Genomic DNA, 16,361 nt, shown 5'->3' on the forward strand with positions numbered 1-16,361 from the left:
CGGGCGGGGCGGGGCTGAGGGGCCGGGCCTCGGCCGGCACGTGGGGCCTTCCTGTCAACAGCGCCCCGCCGCTCCCGGGCCCGCCCTGCCGAGCTCCGGGTCCTGCCGCGTCCCCTCCGCTAGCGGGGTTTCCGGCAGAAAGGCTCTTTGAAGGGAAGATCCGCGGTTCCCGGCCCGAGGGTTGATGGGTTGTTGTTTTTGCCTCGAGGCGTACCGGTGCTTGTTTTTAGTGGTGAAGTGAAGTTGGTTTGGACAGGGATAGGTGCCTCTACTGTTCTGAATGTGGAGAGAATAATGGTTTTGCTGAAAAGGTCCTGCACAGCTCTCTGTGGTGAATTCAGTTGTAACTTTTCGTGTGTTGTTAACCTTGACTGTCAGCGTTTTCTTTATTTTCCTGCTGGCTCCCTCCTCTGACATCCAGAACGTTACCTGAGAGTGGTGAAATGTTAGAATTAGTAAATGGAATTACTGAATGTGTGTGAACTTTTTTCTTCCAAGAGGGAAAAATTGTTTAGTGTTTATTTATTATTAAAACTGTGTGCCCAACTTCTGCTGATGGGGTGTGATCTCCCTGTGGCTACAAGGTAACAGTCATCACTTTCTCCACACTGAAATATCTGCCCACATCTCTTGTGAGAGAGTCATTAAGAAGACCAGAAATGCATGCATGGGGCAATAATGTTTCTCAGCCAAGTTTCTTTTTAATTATTTCATTCTTGTTTGAGTCAGCAGAAACTTTTGTTCTTTACCCACTTTCAAGCTCCAGGGAGATTTGCATTAATTGGCTTGGCTTGGTATAGGATACAAAGTCCTTTTGAGCCTTTCTCTTAGACTCTAGATTCCTAAAGGAAAATCGTAATGGTTGAGAAAACAGAAATTTCATCTCCTGAGTAAGTGGCTAAACTTGCAGTCAGGTGTCTGTACAGTGCAGGGTTCATTGTATGAGATGATTTTCTTTGGATTTATGTTTTAAAGCCCTGGGAATTCAAAAGTTTGTGCAGAGCTGCTGGGAATATTAGGCTGATGCCAGCTGATACCATGAAAATCATCAGGGGTGTGTAGAGCTTGAAAGAGCAGTACATGAAAAATGTAATCTCTAAACCAAATTTTTTTGGAAAGACTTCCTGTCTTTTCTCTTCTGGATGCCAGTAATTGTGTGTGTTCATCTGAACAGATGAAAGCTGCAGCTTTTTGAAGTGGGATGTAAGGAATGAGGAATAGGGTAAAAAGTTACATTCACTTACTTTAATGTTTGAGCTTGTTATTAAGCTGTAATATTTAAAGAAAAGAATTGAAAAATACGTAATTTTTCCCATTAATAAGATTGTTCATTGCTTCCACTTGCTTATTTATCATTTTGGAATCTCATATTGGCAGTATCTACCTCAGGCTTAATTACATGACACAGGTTTAGCTACAGGTCTTTCAACCACATTTCTCAATTTTTTAAAACTAACCAGCTCCTTTTGAGAACAAGGTTGGAGGAAGGGAAGGTCTTTCTGCCTTTCACAATAATTAAGTTACTTTTTCTTTGGACTTCTTGTTTGCATACAGAAGTGCTGGGTTTTGAAATCTGGCAGAGAATTGCATTTTATTATCCTCATGAATTCAAATTCAGAAATTGTATCTAAATTCTGAAGTGGTTACTGTAAATTGGAAAAAAACAGTGTTACATGTCCTCAGTAACAACTTCATGAAAAAATGTTACCCTTTTTGAAAAAAGATCTGTGTTGTACAACTCTGTGGGGATCAGCCGGCTTTGTCCTGCTCAGGCTCCACGTTTGCAGCTGTGCCTGAGGTGCTGCAGGTCAGGAGAAGAAAAGTTGGCTGGGGTGTAGGAAGTGCAGCAAGCAGAGGGGAAATGAAGTCATGGTGACATCTGGGGACAGCTCTGAGTGCACTCAGGAGCTCCTGGGTTCAGGCTGTTTATGGAAGAGCAGGAAGAAGAAGCTGTGGCTGCAGGAGGCTCCCAGAGAGCAGTGGTAGCCCTGGGTCTCCTGAAGAACTGCCTGTGGGTGAGGAAACTGGACAGGGAGATCAGATTTAGACAGAGGTGGCAAAGAGGAACCAGAACTGGTTTGGTGAGCAAGGGCAGAAAAGGCAGAAAATCCACAAAGGCTCAAGATGGGGGCTAAGGAGAGAAGGGAGAACTTGAAATGAAAATATGGAAGTCGTAAGAAGCAGAGATACGAGTTTGAAGGGGTTCAGCTGACTGGGATAAAAGAAAATTGGAGGAGTGTGAATTCAGAAAGAATAAGACAGAAGCAAGAAACTGGGACAGCAAACACGAGTTAGAAGGCAGAAGAGCTGGAATAGTACATGCCCAACAAGCACAGACTAGAACTCATTTTTGTGACTGGCAAGTGTCAGTGAAACCAAATTATAAAACTTTTTTTTTTCTCCTTCAAATATTATACAGGAGAGAGATGGCCAGATGTTTCTGGTCTGAAGCAGTTTGGAATATTAGTAATAAAATCCATATGAGGGAATTCTGCTGAATTTTTTTGGTTTTTGACTTGGAGAGCTACACAGGTGTAAAATTTACCAGCAGCAGCAATGTCAGAAAATGCCAGAATGAATGTTGATTGTAAAACCTCACTGAGCCCCATCCCCCAATGTGTGATGAAGGTCTGTGATTGAATATTAACAGTACTTTTTTCCCCAAGAATCTTAACTTTTCACTGCAGGTTAGTTAATATGTAATGATTAACTAGTTAAAGACTTGTATTTACCTTAGTTTGTGTGGTTTCATTTTCTTATCAAATTGATAAAGCAAACAAGTTAAAATTAAATGCTTTGACCCCAACATTTTGTGGTTTGTGTCTGTTCCCTGTCCCTGCCAGCCCCTCCGAATTCCTGTGTTGCTGGTACACAGGGTGCCAGTAGAAATGTTAGTGTGTATTTCACCTTGGTTAGTTAGTGTATATTTATTTTACCTTAGTTATGTTAGTGTATATTTTACCTTAGTTATTTAGTGTATATTTCACCTCAGTTATGTTAGTGTATACTTGTTTTACCTTAGTTATTTAGTGTATATTTTACCTTAGACTTTTAAAGTAGTCTGACTTGATACATTGAGATCAAAAGTATATTCTGCTTCGGATATCTGTTTTCAGAAGGCAGTGACATAACACAAAGCACTATACAAGCAGTTCTACAGTGTTTTATGCTTAAAAACAACTTCCTCTGAGTTGTAGTTGTGGTTTTTCCCAGCACCTGGTGGGGTGACCCAAGGGTAGTAGTCACACCAGGTTTTGTTAATAGCAAATAAAAACCTGATGATGCAATGGAGGATAGAATTTCATTTTTCAGGTTGCTGTGGGATTGCTCTGATGCTGAGCTTTGTTTTCCCACGGAGTCCTGGAAAAGGCATTATGCCCTTTTGTTAAAGAGGTGGAAAATAAAAAAAGATTCAACCCAGACAGGAGCTTAAATTCTGAAGTTTCCTAACTTTGGAGTGTTTGGCATAATAAATTGAAGAAAGACTTAATGTGGCTGTAAGTGTTGAATGATTGGGGATGTTTAATGTTTAAAAATCATTGCTTCTGTCATTTCTGTAGAGCCACAGGAAACAAGGGTTAGAGGACACTTCAGTACCATGTAATTTGCATTTCTCTCTAGATAAGATGAACTTCATTACGTAATTTTGGTCAAAGATGTGCTTTGCCTGATGATGGAGATGGTATATTGTAGTTCAGTACTAGTTTAATACATCTGAATGTTTTTCCAGAATGTGCACCTTCAATCTTCTCTCTATTTTAAGAGTTCCATGCTGCCTTCTTATGACACACACTTTTCCCTATTTAAAGTGAAAGTGTCCCCTTTTCAGTTACATCATACAGACAGAGAGAAGGGGAGAATGAAGCCTGCTGTGTGGCTGCCATGTGCACTGAGTGATTTATTTTGCAGGGACTGTGTTTGGAAAATGCCCAGCCGGAAGTTTGCTGATGGCGAGGTGGTGATGGGCCGCTGGCCGGGCAGCGTCCTGTACTACGAGGTGCAGGTGACCAGCTACGATGATGTGGCTCATCTTTACACTGTCAAGTACAAAGATGGAACTGAGCTTGCACTGAAGGAAAGTGATATAAGGGTGAGTGTGAAAAATGGGTATTTTATGGTTGGCTTTTTGCAAATATTAAAATGAATATTGTATGTGTTGTGTTAGAAAGTTATGCTGCGTTAATTTTTTTAAGTAGTGTGTTAAATATAGTTTTAGGTTATCACATAATGTTAAAATAGAAACTAGTATGTGGGATATTTTTTTAAAGAGAGGAATTAGGTACTCTCACTGAGAGAGCATCCACAGGAATCTAAATCTTTCAGAGAAAGAATTTATTGCTCCATTATCAGAAGAAACAAATTTCTTCCCACCTTGCTCAGCTCTGAGGATGCAGTCAGGATTCAGAGGAAGAAGCTGACACTGACCAGACAGAATCCTTTGTTTGAATGGAATTTATGTATCATGTATGAGGTGTATGAATATGCAACAGGCTGTTGCTTTTAAGGGTTAATCCTCTTTTAACGTGGGTCCTTTTTCGGGCTGATTTTGCCCAGAAGGAGGAACCTGGACTGTCCTTAACTCTTTGTTTCTATTGTCTCATATTGTCCTAAATCCTAAATGTCCAAATTTTTATTCCTCTAATTATATTACTATTTTATTACCGTTTTATTACTATTAAACTTTCAAAATCTTAAAAACAAGTGATTGGCATTTTTCACAGTGAGTACACATGTATTTAATTTTCAGTACTTCAACTTAGGACTGGGTAGTTATTTTGCAAGTTTTTGTTAACTGTGTCTTCAAGTAATTGGTGCTAAGTAAAAGTTTCTCCCTATGTGACACCTCAAGTAGAAGTTCAGAATGACCCCATCTTTAAAGTATTGTGGTTGTTTTATTTATGTCAAAAAAGTATCATCTTTTTGAGGAAAACCAAGTCTGATCCTTCAGGAACTCTATAGCATGATTTTTCATAAAAAACTAGTTTGAGTACCTTACAAAGGTAGTAATCAATGGGTTGATATTAATTTGATGGTTTTCCATCTCTCAATAAGAAAATTTGGTAACAAATGTGAAGATGCAGTTAAATGTCACTAAATATAAACAGTGGATGCCCTTCAAGCTCGTACTTAAAACATCTGCAAATACCTTCTACTAGTTCAGGTCCTCAAAGGCTTCATGAGGTATTTTGCTGTGTTTGTGACAATTGGAATCTCTTGAGAAAGGTTCATGTCATATAAACATATTCCTTCCTCTTTACTCCTCATTATTTTATTTTTTGTTACTAGTAAAGGCCTTTAAACTTCATAACCAGCTTAAAATGATTCATGCAGGAGGAAAAAACCGTGTTTGAGTGTTCACTGTAGTTCATTTCTATGGCCTGTTCTGAAACCTGCATAGGTTCAAAGCCAGTTTGTGTGCCTTTATGTGAGCTGTAGTGTCACTTCTGGGGGGCAGTCTCCATGCCCAGTCACTGGCCTTTTGGGACCAAAATGTTTCTGCCTTGAGGTAGGCAACTGTTTTCACTGTTTCAAGACTTTCTGATTTGTTACTTCTGCATGCAGGTTAGCAGACTCAAGCTGGGAAAATACCTTTCTTTGTCATGAAGCATTTATACATTATAAAAGTTCCATTGTGGAAATTTTACATGGGGAAATCAGCATTGTAGACTTCCCAGAGAAATCAAACAGTGCTTTTGGAGTAAAGTGCTTTTGTTTATGAAATTACTTACCAGATATAATTAAATTATTAGACTGACTTGGGTTTTTAGTGTTGAGGCTGTGTTGCCTCACACAGATGATGACCCTCGCTATGTCAAATGCTTTAATAAAGCTGAGTGGTGGAAGTGAGAGCAGCCACTGAGGGCCTTAGAGACAGCTCTGAATTCCTATCCCTGTGCACAGGATTGAGAGAGTGGTGTGCTAAACAGCTTGGTGCTCACTTTGGTAGCTTACATGCATAGCCTGATTTCTGTAGCTTCAACAGTTGGACTTGGAACAGACTTCTTTGGGAATTGCCAGCAAAATGAGTATTCTGCAGTTGCTCTTTCTTAACAGCCTTTGTAGAGCATCAGTAGAGGAAATATGAGACAGATCTACATAACTACATGCCAGAGTCCTCATCACGAAACCCCCCATTTCTAAAATTGTTCTTTGGGACATAGCTAAGATTTTTCTTGGTTTGCATCTTTGTTTTAGTCCCAGTCATCATTCAAGCACAGGAAGAGCCAGTCTTCTTCGAGTTCTCCCTCCAGGAGAAGCAGCAGCAGATCTCGCTCCCGCTCTCGGTCTCCTGGCCGGCCGGCCAAGGGCAGGCGTCGTTCTGCTTCCCAAAGCAGGGAGCACAAGGAGGACAAAAAGAAAACCATCCAGGAGACCAGCATAGCTCTGCCGGTATTAGTTCTGTTTGTTGGTTTTCTGTGTGTTGGTTTGCTGGATTTTTATTTAAAGAAACTTTTGCTATTTGTGAGAGATTGGTTTTTTGCAGACTGGGTTTATCATTGTAAAAGGCAGCTGCTGTTCATGTTCCCCAGACAGCATAATTACCTGCAAAAGTATATCTCAGAACTGCTTTTTTTTTTTTTCTTTAGAAATTGGGTTTCTAGCTTGCAAATTTTGAGGAAATTCTTGAGAGGTAAACCAAGGTTATAAAGTTCCACTTGAATTTGGTGATACTGAGAACTCAGAATCCAAACAAACAAAATTTTTTAAATATTTAATATTGAAGTAATTGTTAGCCATGTGCTTCCACTTGTGAAATGGGGCAATGGAAGTTAGCTTACTTTTAGGTGTGTTAATTGGTTCATAGCAGGTAGATATTAGGATTTGAAATAAAATGAGTTCTGTACCATATACAATTTTTTGCAACAGTAGTGGAAAACAGGTAGTGTGAAATATTTAAATATGACCTTGTGATGGATAATATTGCAAAACTGGTTTCATTATAAAAACTAACCTGTAAGGATTTCTAAAGTTTACCAGTATATCTGGTGTCTAGTTGAAATTTATTAGGTTTCTTCTTAGCATTTTTGTGAAGATTGAGTGCTACAAATGGTTTTGGTGATCTTTAAGTGAAGAGGAGTAGAGATGGTGTTTCTCTGTGAAGAGAAAAACAGCATTTCTTCTGCCTCTTGTGCCCTTGAGATGGTTTCTCACTTGTCTGAGATACAGTCCCTGGAACTGGAAATGCATTCTGCTGATCTATTGAAAATGAACAGGTTTTAGTTAGGTTTCAGCTGGACTAAACCAGATTAATATAAACTAGCTAGATAGGTTTAGTAAATTAGTACTCTTAGGCACTGAAATAGTTGTGGGGTTTGTTTTGCAGTGAGCTCCTTTGAACTGTGTGATCCTGTGCCTGTGGTTTTAAGTAGTTTTTTAGCCAGCAGCTACTGTTTACTTTTAGTACTTTTAAACTTTTGGGATAAAAGAGTCAAAAAGTCTTTGGTGGTTTTGTCCTGGCTTCTGTCTGAGGAGTAGGATTTATCTGTTGGCTCTTGTAAGACTGAAAAGACCAGGTTCTCTTCAACAAAACTTTAGCTGAAATAAAACATGTGAGCCATGTCTTACACAGCCAGAGCTGTGTAAGCTAGACTCACTAGAGAAGAATTTTTATGAGAGAATTTATTTCTTCAAAGATAGTTTATGGAAATCTAAACTTTAAGTTCTGCAGAACAGTGCCATATATAGGACACTGAAAGCTTAAACTGTGTTTCTTGTTTTGACCAGAAACCGAGTGAGAATAACACCAAAAGATACAATGGTGAACCTGAAAGTACAGAAAAAAATGCCACATCCTGCATCATCTTGGAGGTAGGAACATGGAATTTGCTCTTAGCTTTTTGTCACATTCCTAGCTTGGCTCTCTCAGAAATTCCTAGAAAAGGGCAATACAGTAATCTATCAGAAATAGAAGGCAACATAAAACTTAGAGGTTGACTAAGTTTGCTACAGAGAAAGTGATTTTTTTATTGTCCTGATTGTTATCTAGTGCCCAGGCACATGGCAGAAGGGAAAGGGGGAGGGTGGCAATGGATGATCTGTGCTGGAGCTGCTGCTGATCTGTGATCACAGCCTAACAGGTTACAGTGCCTGGTTTTAGCAGTCTCTTTGTGTGAATGGGTAATTCTGTACTGGTGTTTTACAGTGAGTAATGTCCTCTGAAATATCAAATAAAGTAAAATCACTGGGAAACCTTTCAGTAAATTATTTTTATTCATTTACAGCAAAAGTTAAAACCAGACCTGGAAATCAAGCGTGTGCTTGAGCAGTACAGCTTGCGTTCGAGGAAAGATGACAAGAAAAAAGAAGAGATCTATTCAGAGAAAAAAACTTTTGTGGCTGTAAAACCAATTGAGAAAGTATCAACAAAAACAAAGGAGATGGAGTTTGGGGGAAGAATTGGTATGTGTGCAAATTGCCTTAATAGTTGAAAATTAGTACTATTTTGTGGGTTTTTACTTATTGACCATACTGTCATGTCAAGAACTGCTTTTTGGACCTTGGCTGCAGAATTCAGAGTAAAATTGTTGTGTTTCACTTCATTTAGTGGCAAAGAACCTTTATTGCACTTGGTTCATACATGAAATACAGCAGAGATCTTGTGCCACCCCTTGCCACAGTGACATTTAAATATTTCCAGATTAAATTTAAGAATTAACCAGCAAAGCTTTTACATTTTCAAAAATGTAGGTTCTTGAAACTTGACAGTGAAGTATTTTTTAGACAGTTTTTGGATTATTTTTGGAGCAATGCAGTGACCATGTATGGGAGTGAGAAGAATGTCTCAGTGTCCTGTTACATGACTATGGGATTGCTGCTGTCTTGTTCAGGAGAAAATAATGGCAACCTCTTCTTTGTTACTTAATATTGAGCTTTTTTAGTGGGATTGAAACTATTTTTTAAATTTTCTGTACTTACTTTCTAACATGCCATAATGTCTGTTTACAGGAACCTTCATGCTGGTATTATTCATGCCTGCTACTGTATTCTACTTGCTGTTGATGTGCAAACAAGATGATCCAAGTCTTCTGAACTTCCCTCCTCTGCCAGCACTTGAGAGTCTTTGGGATTGGAGGGTATTTGGTGTAATTCTGCTGTGGTTTTTCCTTCAAGCTGCATTTTACTTGCTGCCAATTGGAAAGGTAGGTTGTTGGGAGCACTTGGGTCTTTATGGGCAACTAAACTGTGTGTTAGGCTGGAAGGTGGGGTGTGTTCTAAATGCAGTGAGTTTGAAAGGAATTTAATGAGTTTTTCATAATAAACTGGAATATAGCAGCTGCAGATTTCTGTAAGCTTAAAACAGCACAGCTGGTTCAGAATTTCTGCATTTCAGAGCTTTCCAGTAGAGAAGGCAGAAGGCATTTTATAGGCATTCAGACCAAAAGTGTGGATAAACTTTGCTTGATAGATTTCTAGAAGAATTTTAGGTATCTGACTTCTAATTTCGCAAACTATTTCAATACTCAGTTTCTTATGGATATCCAGCATTTTGGAATACAGTCTTCATTTACAGGCATCTATAAACCATTCTAGCCATATGGATGAATATCAGGCAAAGGCTCTCCATCCCTCTCTTGTGACTTGAGGGTTAGTGGCAGATTCTGAAAGGACACTCTGAAGTAGATCAGTCATGTTTTATTGCTGTACATGTTCACAATGACTGGAGAAGTTCTGCTTTCTTGAAGCTGGCTAAGAAGAGGTTTATTTTTAAAAATGTTTTTATTTGAAACTGCTGATCTCTTTCATTTGCTATCCAGAGTATGTTTTTCAGAACAGTACATGAGCTTCAGGTTTGAGTGTGTCCAGCTGGTTGCTTTGACTGGATGTCTTTCTGACAGAATTGAGCTTGGTTTTCCTCACCTGAAGAGCCCACAGAAAACACTTTGTTGAGCATTAATATTTTATTCTCCTTAGGTTGTAGAAGGCCTGCCTCTTTCCAGTGGAAGGAAACTGCAGTACCGGATAAATGGTGAGCATGGTGCAGTTGTTAATTCCAGAACTGATTCCATTGTGTGATTTGCAGAGCTCAGCACCATAAAACACAAATATTGAAAGATACAGTTTGCCCAGAAAACGTATCTCTTGTAAATCTTGGATAAAACAGGATGAGCCTTTTCTTGGAAAAAGGAGTTAGTGATCATCAGGAACTAAGTGACCCAAGAGCAGGACATTACACTGGACAGGGGTGGTAGTGGAATTCAAATACGACAGTAAAAAGCTGAGTTTTGTCATAGTCTGGTAAGATGCACCATTTAAAGTTGGAATAGGGCTGTAAGTAACAAGCAAGGGGAATTGTCTTGCTGCTTCAAAGGCTAATTTTAAAAGCAAATTTAAAAGCTTTCTTGAGGAAAGGTAAGGACAGGAGGCACTGGGCACAAAGTGAAGTACAGGAGTTTCCATCTGAACTCTGGAGGTTCCTTCTAACCTCACCCCCTGTGACCCTTGAAGGGATCCATAGAAAGTCCTTAGCTGAGGGCAACAGAGAGCTGCCTGCTCCTATTTGGCCATCAATCCATTCTGCATGAAATTATACTCTCAATGTATGCAAAAGTGTTCAAGTTTTGCCTTCTTGATAAGTCATTTTAATACTTTAATTACTGCTGTCTGTGTCAAGCTATATATGAAGATAATTCAAAGATGAGGATAAGGTTGTCTCAGCTGTCCCACAGATAAGGCTTTGTGACCTGCTCTCATTATCCATTAGTAGTGTCAGTGTCCATTTTTCCACTAAAATCTGAAATTAGATCCTATGGCATAAAAAATTGAGAAGTATTCAGAGTGTTCCAGTCTCTTGTCCTTTTGGTGAGCACAGTTTCAGGGCTTAGAGTCTCTTAGTTTTATTGCTGTGCCCCAGAAGTTTGAACCATGGGATGTCCAAGATGTTACTGGAATATGGACAAATACTGGAAGAAGTAAAAGTGCAGAAAGGTTGGATTAGGTAGGCCCTACTAAAAAGATAAATTGTTTTTTTTTTTATTTTGACTAATATGTCTTTCTTCTGCATCCTTTAGGGTTTTATGCTTTTATTTTGACTGCTGCAGCTATTGGAGTTTTATTGTACTTTGAATTTGAGTTCCATTATTTGTACGATCACCTCATGCAGTTTGCAGTGTCAGCTGCAGCGTTTTCTCTGGCACTGAGCATTTACCTGTATGTCCGATCCCTGAAAGCACCTGAGGAAGAGCTAGCACCAGGTGGAAATTCTGGTGAGTTAGAGCATTCTGGGTGATTTCTTTCCAATTGTTTGCTATAGTTTCATTTTACAAATTAAAGGCTGGATTTGGGGCTGGTTATTATAACACTGTGACTTTAATTTTGCTTTGTGAAGTGTTGTTTGTTTTTTTTTCCCTGCAAACTCAGTCCCAGATATGAAGTCAGGGCATGGTATTTTCCTTCTTGTCCACCTTTTTTGATGGATGGGTCATTGTCACAGCTAAAGGGAATTCTTTTTTCCAGACAAAAGCAATTAAATAGGAGAAAATGTAATATTAACTAATGCCATATGATCATGTTCATAGACACTGTGATGTAAGCTTCAGGATAAGGCTAAAAATGAAGGAACAAGTGTCAGGGAGAACTTCTAAAGTGGTTAGTCCTCCTAATTAATAAAAATTAGGGCATCTTAGAATACAAACTATGGAGATTTTGTTTTGTATTTTGCACATACTCTTCAAATTATTTTTTTGCCAATCTGAAGGCTTTTAAAAATTTGTAATGAGAGAACATTAGTGGAAAGTGGGATTTTATTTATGGGGAGGAGTGTAGTGGCAGATAAAAGCAAGAGTATTGCTAACAGAGGTTGTGTCTTACCTGCAGGGTATTTTATTTATGACTTTTTTACTGGACATGAATTAAACCCTCGTATTGGCAGCTTTGACCTCAAATATTTCTGTGAGTTGCGTCCAGGATTAATTGGCTGGGTGAGTCAGTAATCTGAGTTATTTTATTTCCTTAAATAGTACACTGAGGGATTGGTTTTTTTACACACACACACACATATAATTGATATTAAGGATATTTAAAAATACTTATAAATGAGTACTGAAAAACAGTTCCACGTTGCTAGTTTTTTAATGACTATTTTTATTCACTTGAAGAAAATTTCTAGCTTCTTAGTTTTGTGGCAAATGAAAACCCTTTTTAAGGTTGTGTTGAGGCAATACAGCTTCAAAAAATATGGTTGGTTGCAAACTTACTTGTAAAATAGTTTATTTGTTTTTTTAAACTAAAGATTGGTCAAAAATACTTGTGTTAAAATGTCCTGTAGTGTGATAGAAAATACCACTTTCTTTTACAAGTGACCTTTTAAATAAAATCTTTTCTAACTTAGGTTGTTATAAACTTGGCAATGCTCTTGGCTGAGATGAAGATCCACAATCTCAGTGTGCCGTCCCTCTCCATGATTCTTGTGAACAGCTTCCAGCTTCTCTATGTGGTGGATGCTCTTTGGAATGAGGTAAATGCCAATCCCCTTCAACTGTGTCCATTTCTAATTACAATGTTAAGAGGAGGCTTTGGGAGTGCTGAAATTCCTTCCTCCTTGTTTGTAGGAAGCTGTTTTGACTACAATGGATATTACCCATGATGGATTTGGATTCATGCTGGCGTTTGGAGATCTGGTGTGGGTTCCATTTGTCTACAGCCTGCAGGCTTTCTACTTAGTGGGTCACCCCACCACAATCTCTTGGCCTGTTGCTGCAGCAATTACTGTTCTGAACTGTAAGTTACAGTAAATGTCACTGTTGCTGTTGGTTACAACGTAGTTCTGATTCTGTTTCTTCAGAGATGGGAGGTGAAGCTTTAGCTCAGATGCAGTAGTCATTGTCTGGCTCCTGTGAAATACAGAGAATATAATAAATTCTCATTTTAGCAAATGAAGGATAGCTGAGACTCTGAACACCTAATTGTTCTGTTGAGAAGCAGCTGTAGGTGGGTGCTGTCTGGAGTTGAAGTGAATTAACATATTTTGCATTTAATAAATTCTTTTTTTAAGTCAATCTGAGCGACTCATTAAAAAAAAAAAGTCAGTACCTTGTTGGCTAGGCTCTGCTGATCCTAGGGAAAAAGTAACCACTGCATCTCCTTCCCTGATGAGCATCGTTGCAAACACATGTCAGTAGAAAACATCTTTTTTCATCAAAGCTGAGTGCTTTGAGGAAAGATCTCACATCTTTAGGCAACCTTACATTTGCACCAACATATGCTTGTTGTGTCTGTTATCTGAATAGAAACAATAAAAACCCACTCAAATTTTGTAGACATGACAAAGGATTGGAAAAAATGAGAAGATGTACAATTTAATATGTGCAGTACTGAAAAACAGAAAATCATTTTTTCATGTTCACCTAATGTTTTTTCTTGGATTTCTATTTTTTTAAAAAATATCATCTTTATTCAAAGTATATTGTGATCATCTTTTTTCAATGCAGCTTTGGAAAAAGCGAGTTTAAGCTGCTGTGTGAAAATTATGGGGGATATGAATTTCAAACCCAGATAATTCCTTGCCTGCTTCTTTTATTATCATGATCCTGTAAATGAGTTGTCAGTTTATGGAGTAGGTGCTGTAACAAAGTGCTAGGTTGCAAAATAGAGCTGTAATCATACAATGTGAAATTCACATCGCCTTCTGTGAATTTCAAACTCAGTGTAACATTAAAAAACTCAGATATAGATGTGAAAATAAAGGTTCTTCAGAATCTCTTCAAAGTTAGTCAGTAACAGGATCTTATGGAATGCAGGTTTCCAGTGGCATTTCTGTCTTGTTAAGGCAGAAAATACCAGTTGAATCTCTGGGGAAAAGCCCTTGATGGAATAAGTGTGGCAAAGGGCATGTGAGTGCTTTTGTTGAAGCTGAGAAAACTAGAAAATAACTGAAAATGCAAAATACATCATTTTTGTTTTCAGGTATTGGGTATTACATCTTCCGCAGTGCAAATTCTCAGAAAAACAATTTCCGACGGAATCCAGCAGATCCCAAACTGGCCAGTGAGTACATTTCTTATTCCATGGGTTGGGATTTTATTCAATGGCTCTTTGTAGTGTATAAATACATATTTCAGTCACTGCATTGACCACAATACTCTGTTCACAGATCTGAAATTTATACCCACTGCAACTGGCAAAGGGCTTCTTGTCACGGGTTGGTGGGGTTTTGTTCGTCACCCCAATTACCTCGGTGACATCATCATGGCTCTGGCATGGTCCCTACCCTGTGGTGAGTTTCTGAGACTAAAGTGGATTTTAGCAAAAAGGCTTTTGTTTTGCATCTGTCTGGGTTTGAAATGCCAAGTGGGAATTTTTTGAGATGGTAAACCCTATTGAATGGCAGATTTCTGTGTCATAAGTGTAATGCAACACAATTTTACTTCCATTTTACCCTTTCTAACTTGCTGCAGATTTGACATCATCTTTCTGACACTTTATCATTCAATAACCATGGGACTTGCTTGCTAATTAGCTGTTCTTTAAATTTTTTAGGCTAGTGAGTGTTTTCAGCTGAAGTTCCTCAAAAGTGGGAGTTTGCTTGGACACAAGGGCCACCACATACAGGGATAACTTGAAGTGAAAGATATTTAAAAGAAAGGTCATCAAACACAGTGAAGTTATCTTTCAAAGTGTTTGTTATTAACACACAGAGGTGGACACAACACTCAGGTGGAGCAGAGTAGTGGGTTAGAACCAGAACCTGCTGCCACGCTCCTCCTGATGCAGCCCAGAATACACTTGGCTTTTTGGGCTGCAGTCTCACATTTCTGGGTCCTTTCCAGTTCTTTTCATCCACAGGTCAAGTGGTGTGCTCTGAGCAAAGCTGGGCTCATGTCTGCAGGCAAAATAGAGAAAACCTTTTAGTGGTGCAGAAATTTGACTGTAAATGTGGTTTTGATAACTAAAGAACTTTAAATGACAATAACACTTCAATATGTGCCAGCTTTGCAGGCATTGAGAGGGAAATTGGTAGATTTTGTGATTCTAAATGTCACCATGATATTTTCTGAAAAATCCCTTCACCAGGATTTCTTCTCCTGGGATGCTGAGAAGCCTCAGAAAAGAATGAAAACAATAATTATCTGATTGCTTGGGAATGTGGCTTGGACATTGTTTACCAACAAGTGCATCCTTGATTGGTTCCATGTGAATTGTTTTAACTTAATGACCAATCCCAGCCAGCTGTGTCGGACTCTCTGAGTCAGTCACCAGCATTCATTATCATTCTTTTCTAGCCTTCTGATGCATCCTTTCTCTGGAGTTCAGTATAGTTTTAGTATATAATATATAATACATAATATATAATTTATAATATATATAATATAATATATACAATATATATCATACTATAAAATTATCATAAAATAATAAATCAGCCTTTTGAGAACATGGAGTCAAATTCTCATCTCTCACCTTGTCCTGGGAACCCTCACAAACACCACATCTAAATGTTAAGAATTACTTTCTGTGGGTTTGTGGGTCTTTTTCTACCTGCACGTGTTGCACTGTCCTGTTGAGTATTCGATGCTTCAGCCTTGAACAATTGTGTCACCAGCTTTGAACATGTTATCAGCTACCACCTCTAGATCTTTGTCCCGTTAATCTAAGTTAACTTTGTCCCTTTGCAGGTTTTAATCACATTTTGCCCTATTTCTACGTGATCTATTTCATCTGCCTGCTGGTGCACCGGGAGGCTCGTGACGAGCACCACTGTAAGCAGAAGTACGGGCTGGCCTGGGAGCGCTACTGCCAGCGCGTGCCGTACCGCATCTTCCCCTACATCTACTAGAGCACTCCAGGGCCTGCTGGGCACGTCACTGCTACACTTAGAGTCCTTGCAGAGAGAGAGGAGATACCTCCCACCTTTGCACTTGGTCAGTTGGTATTTAGGCTTTTAAAGGAAACAAAACAAACAAAACCCGACCAAACGTTGGAGTGCGTCGAAGGTGTTGCTTACAAGTAGACTTTGAGATGTGAGTTATGTGAACTGACTGTCTGTGACTTCAATTTTTAAAAAAATTGTGAATTTTCAAAACTCTTCGAGCCCTAATTTTTTCAAGCTAAATTTTATCTAGAATTCTGAGTTTACATTTTTTTATTGCATTTAATTAAGCACTGTGATGTAAAGTATATTATTTTCTTAATACAATAAATGCTGAAAATCCATCCAGTTCATTTTTTGGTGTTACTCGTACCATCTAACTTCAGATGTCCAATTTAGTTGCCTGAATTGGAGGAGCAGCAGGGTCTTTTTGGTCAGTGGAGCTGGAAGCAGAGGATGTGAGGGGCCTGCAGCCCCACGACTAGAGCTGGCACAGCTCAGCTTACATGGTTGTTCCTCTCCTGGCTTTTCATTGATGGCATTTTTTTGGTCAGAG

General features: G+C 38.8%; 1 protein-coding gene across 1 annotated transcript; it reads left to right on the plus strand.

Moving 5' to 3' along the window:
• Positions 1–267: 267 nt before the first annotated feature.
• On the plus strand, positions 268–16,149 carry LBR (lamin B receptor). Its single transcript, XM_005427021.3, has 14 exons — positions 268–311; positions 3,910–4,090; positions 6,196–6,390; positions 7,726–7,809; positions 8,223–8,400; positions 8,947–9,140; positions 9,913–9,967; positions 11,010–11,204; positions 11,815–11,918; positions 12,329–12,454; positions 12,549–12,717; positions 13,903–13,983; positions 14,090–14,212; positions 15,612–16,149. The coding sequence occupies exons 1-14, from the start codon at positions 295–297 to the stop codon at positions 15,770–15,772; spliced, it is 1,863 nt and encodes a 620-aa protein (XP_005427078.3). The 5' UTR covers positions 268–294; the 3' UTR covers positions 15,773–16,149.
• Positions 16,150–16,361: the final 212 nt, after the last annotated feature.

This window comes from Geospiza fortis, unplaced genomic scaffold (genome assembly GCF_000277835.1).
Source record: "Geospiza fortis unplaced genomic scaffold, GeoFor_1.0 scaffold88, whole genome shotgun sequence".
Taxonomy (NCBI): domain Eukaryota; kingdom Metazoa; phylum Chordata; class Aves; order Passeriformes; family Thraupidae; genus Geospiza; species Geospiza fortis.

What these genes read in the sequence shown, in the direction of transcription:
- LBR (XM_005427021.3), top strand. An exon ending in GGAGTTTGGGGGAAGAATTG is followed by an intron (nt 8,401 to 8,946) that starts GTATGTGTGCAA and finishes GTCTGTTTACAG; the next exon opens with GAACCTTCATGCTGGTATTA. An exon ending in GGCATGGTCCCTACCCTGTG is followed by an intron (nt 14,213 to 15,611) that starts GTGAGTTTCTGA and finishes GTCCCTTTGCAG; the next exon opens with GTTTTAATCACATTTTGCCC.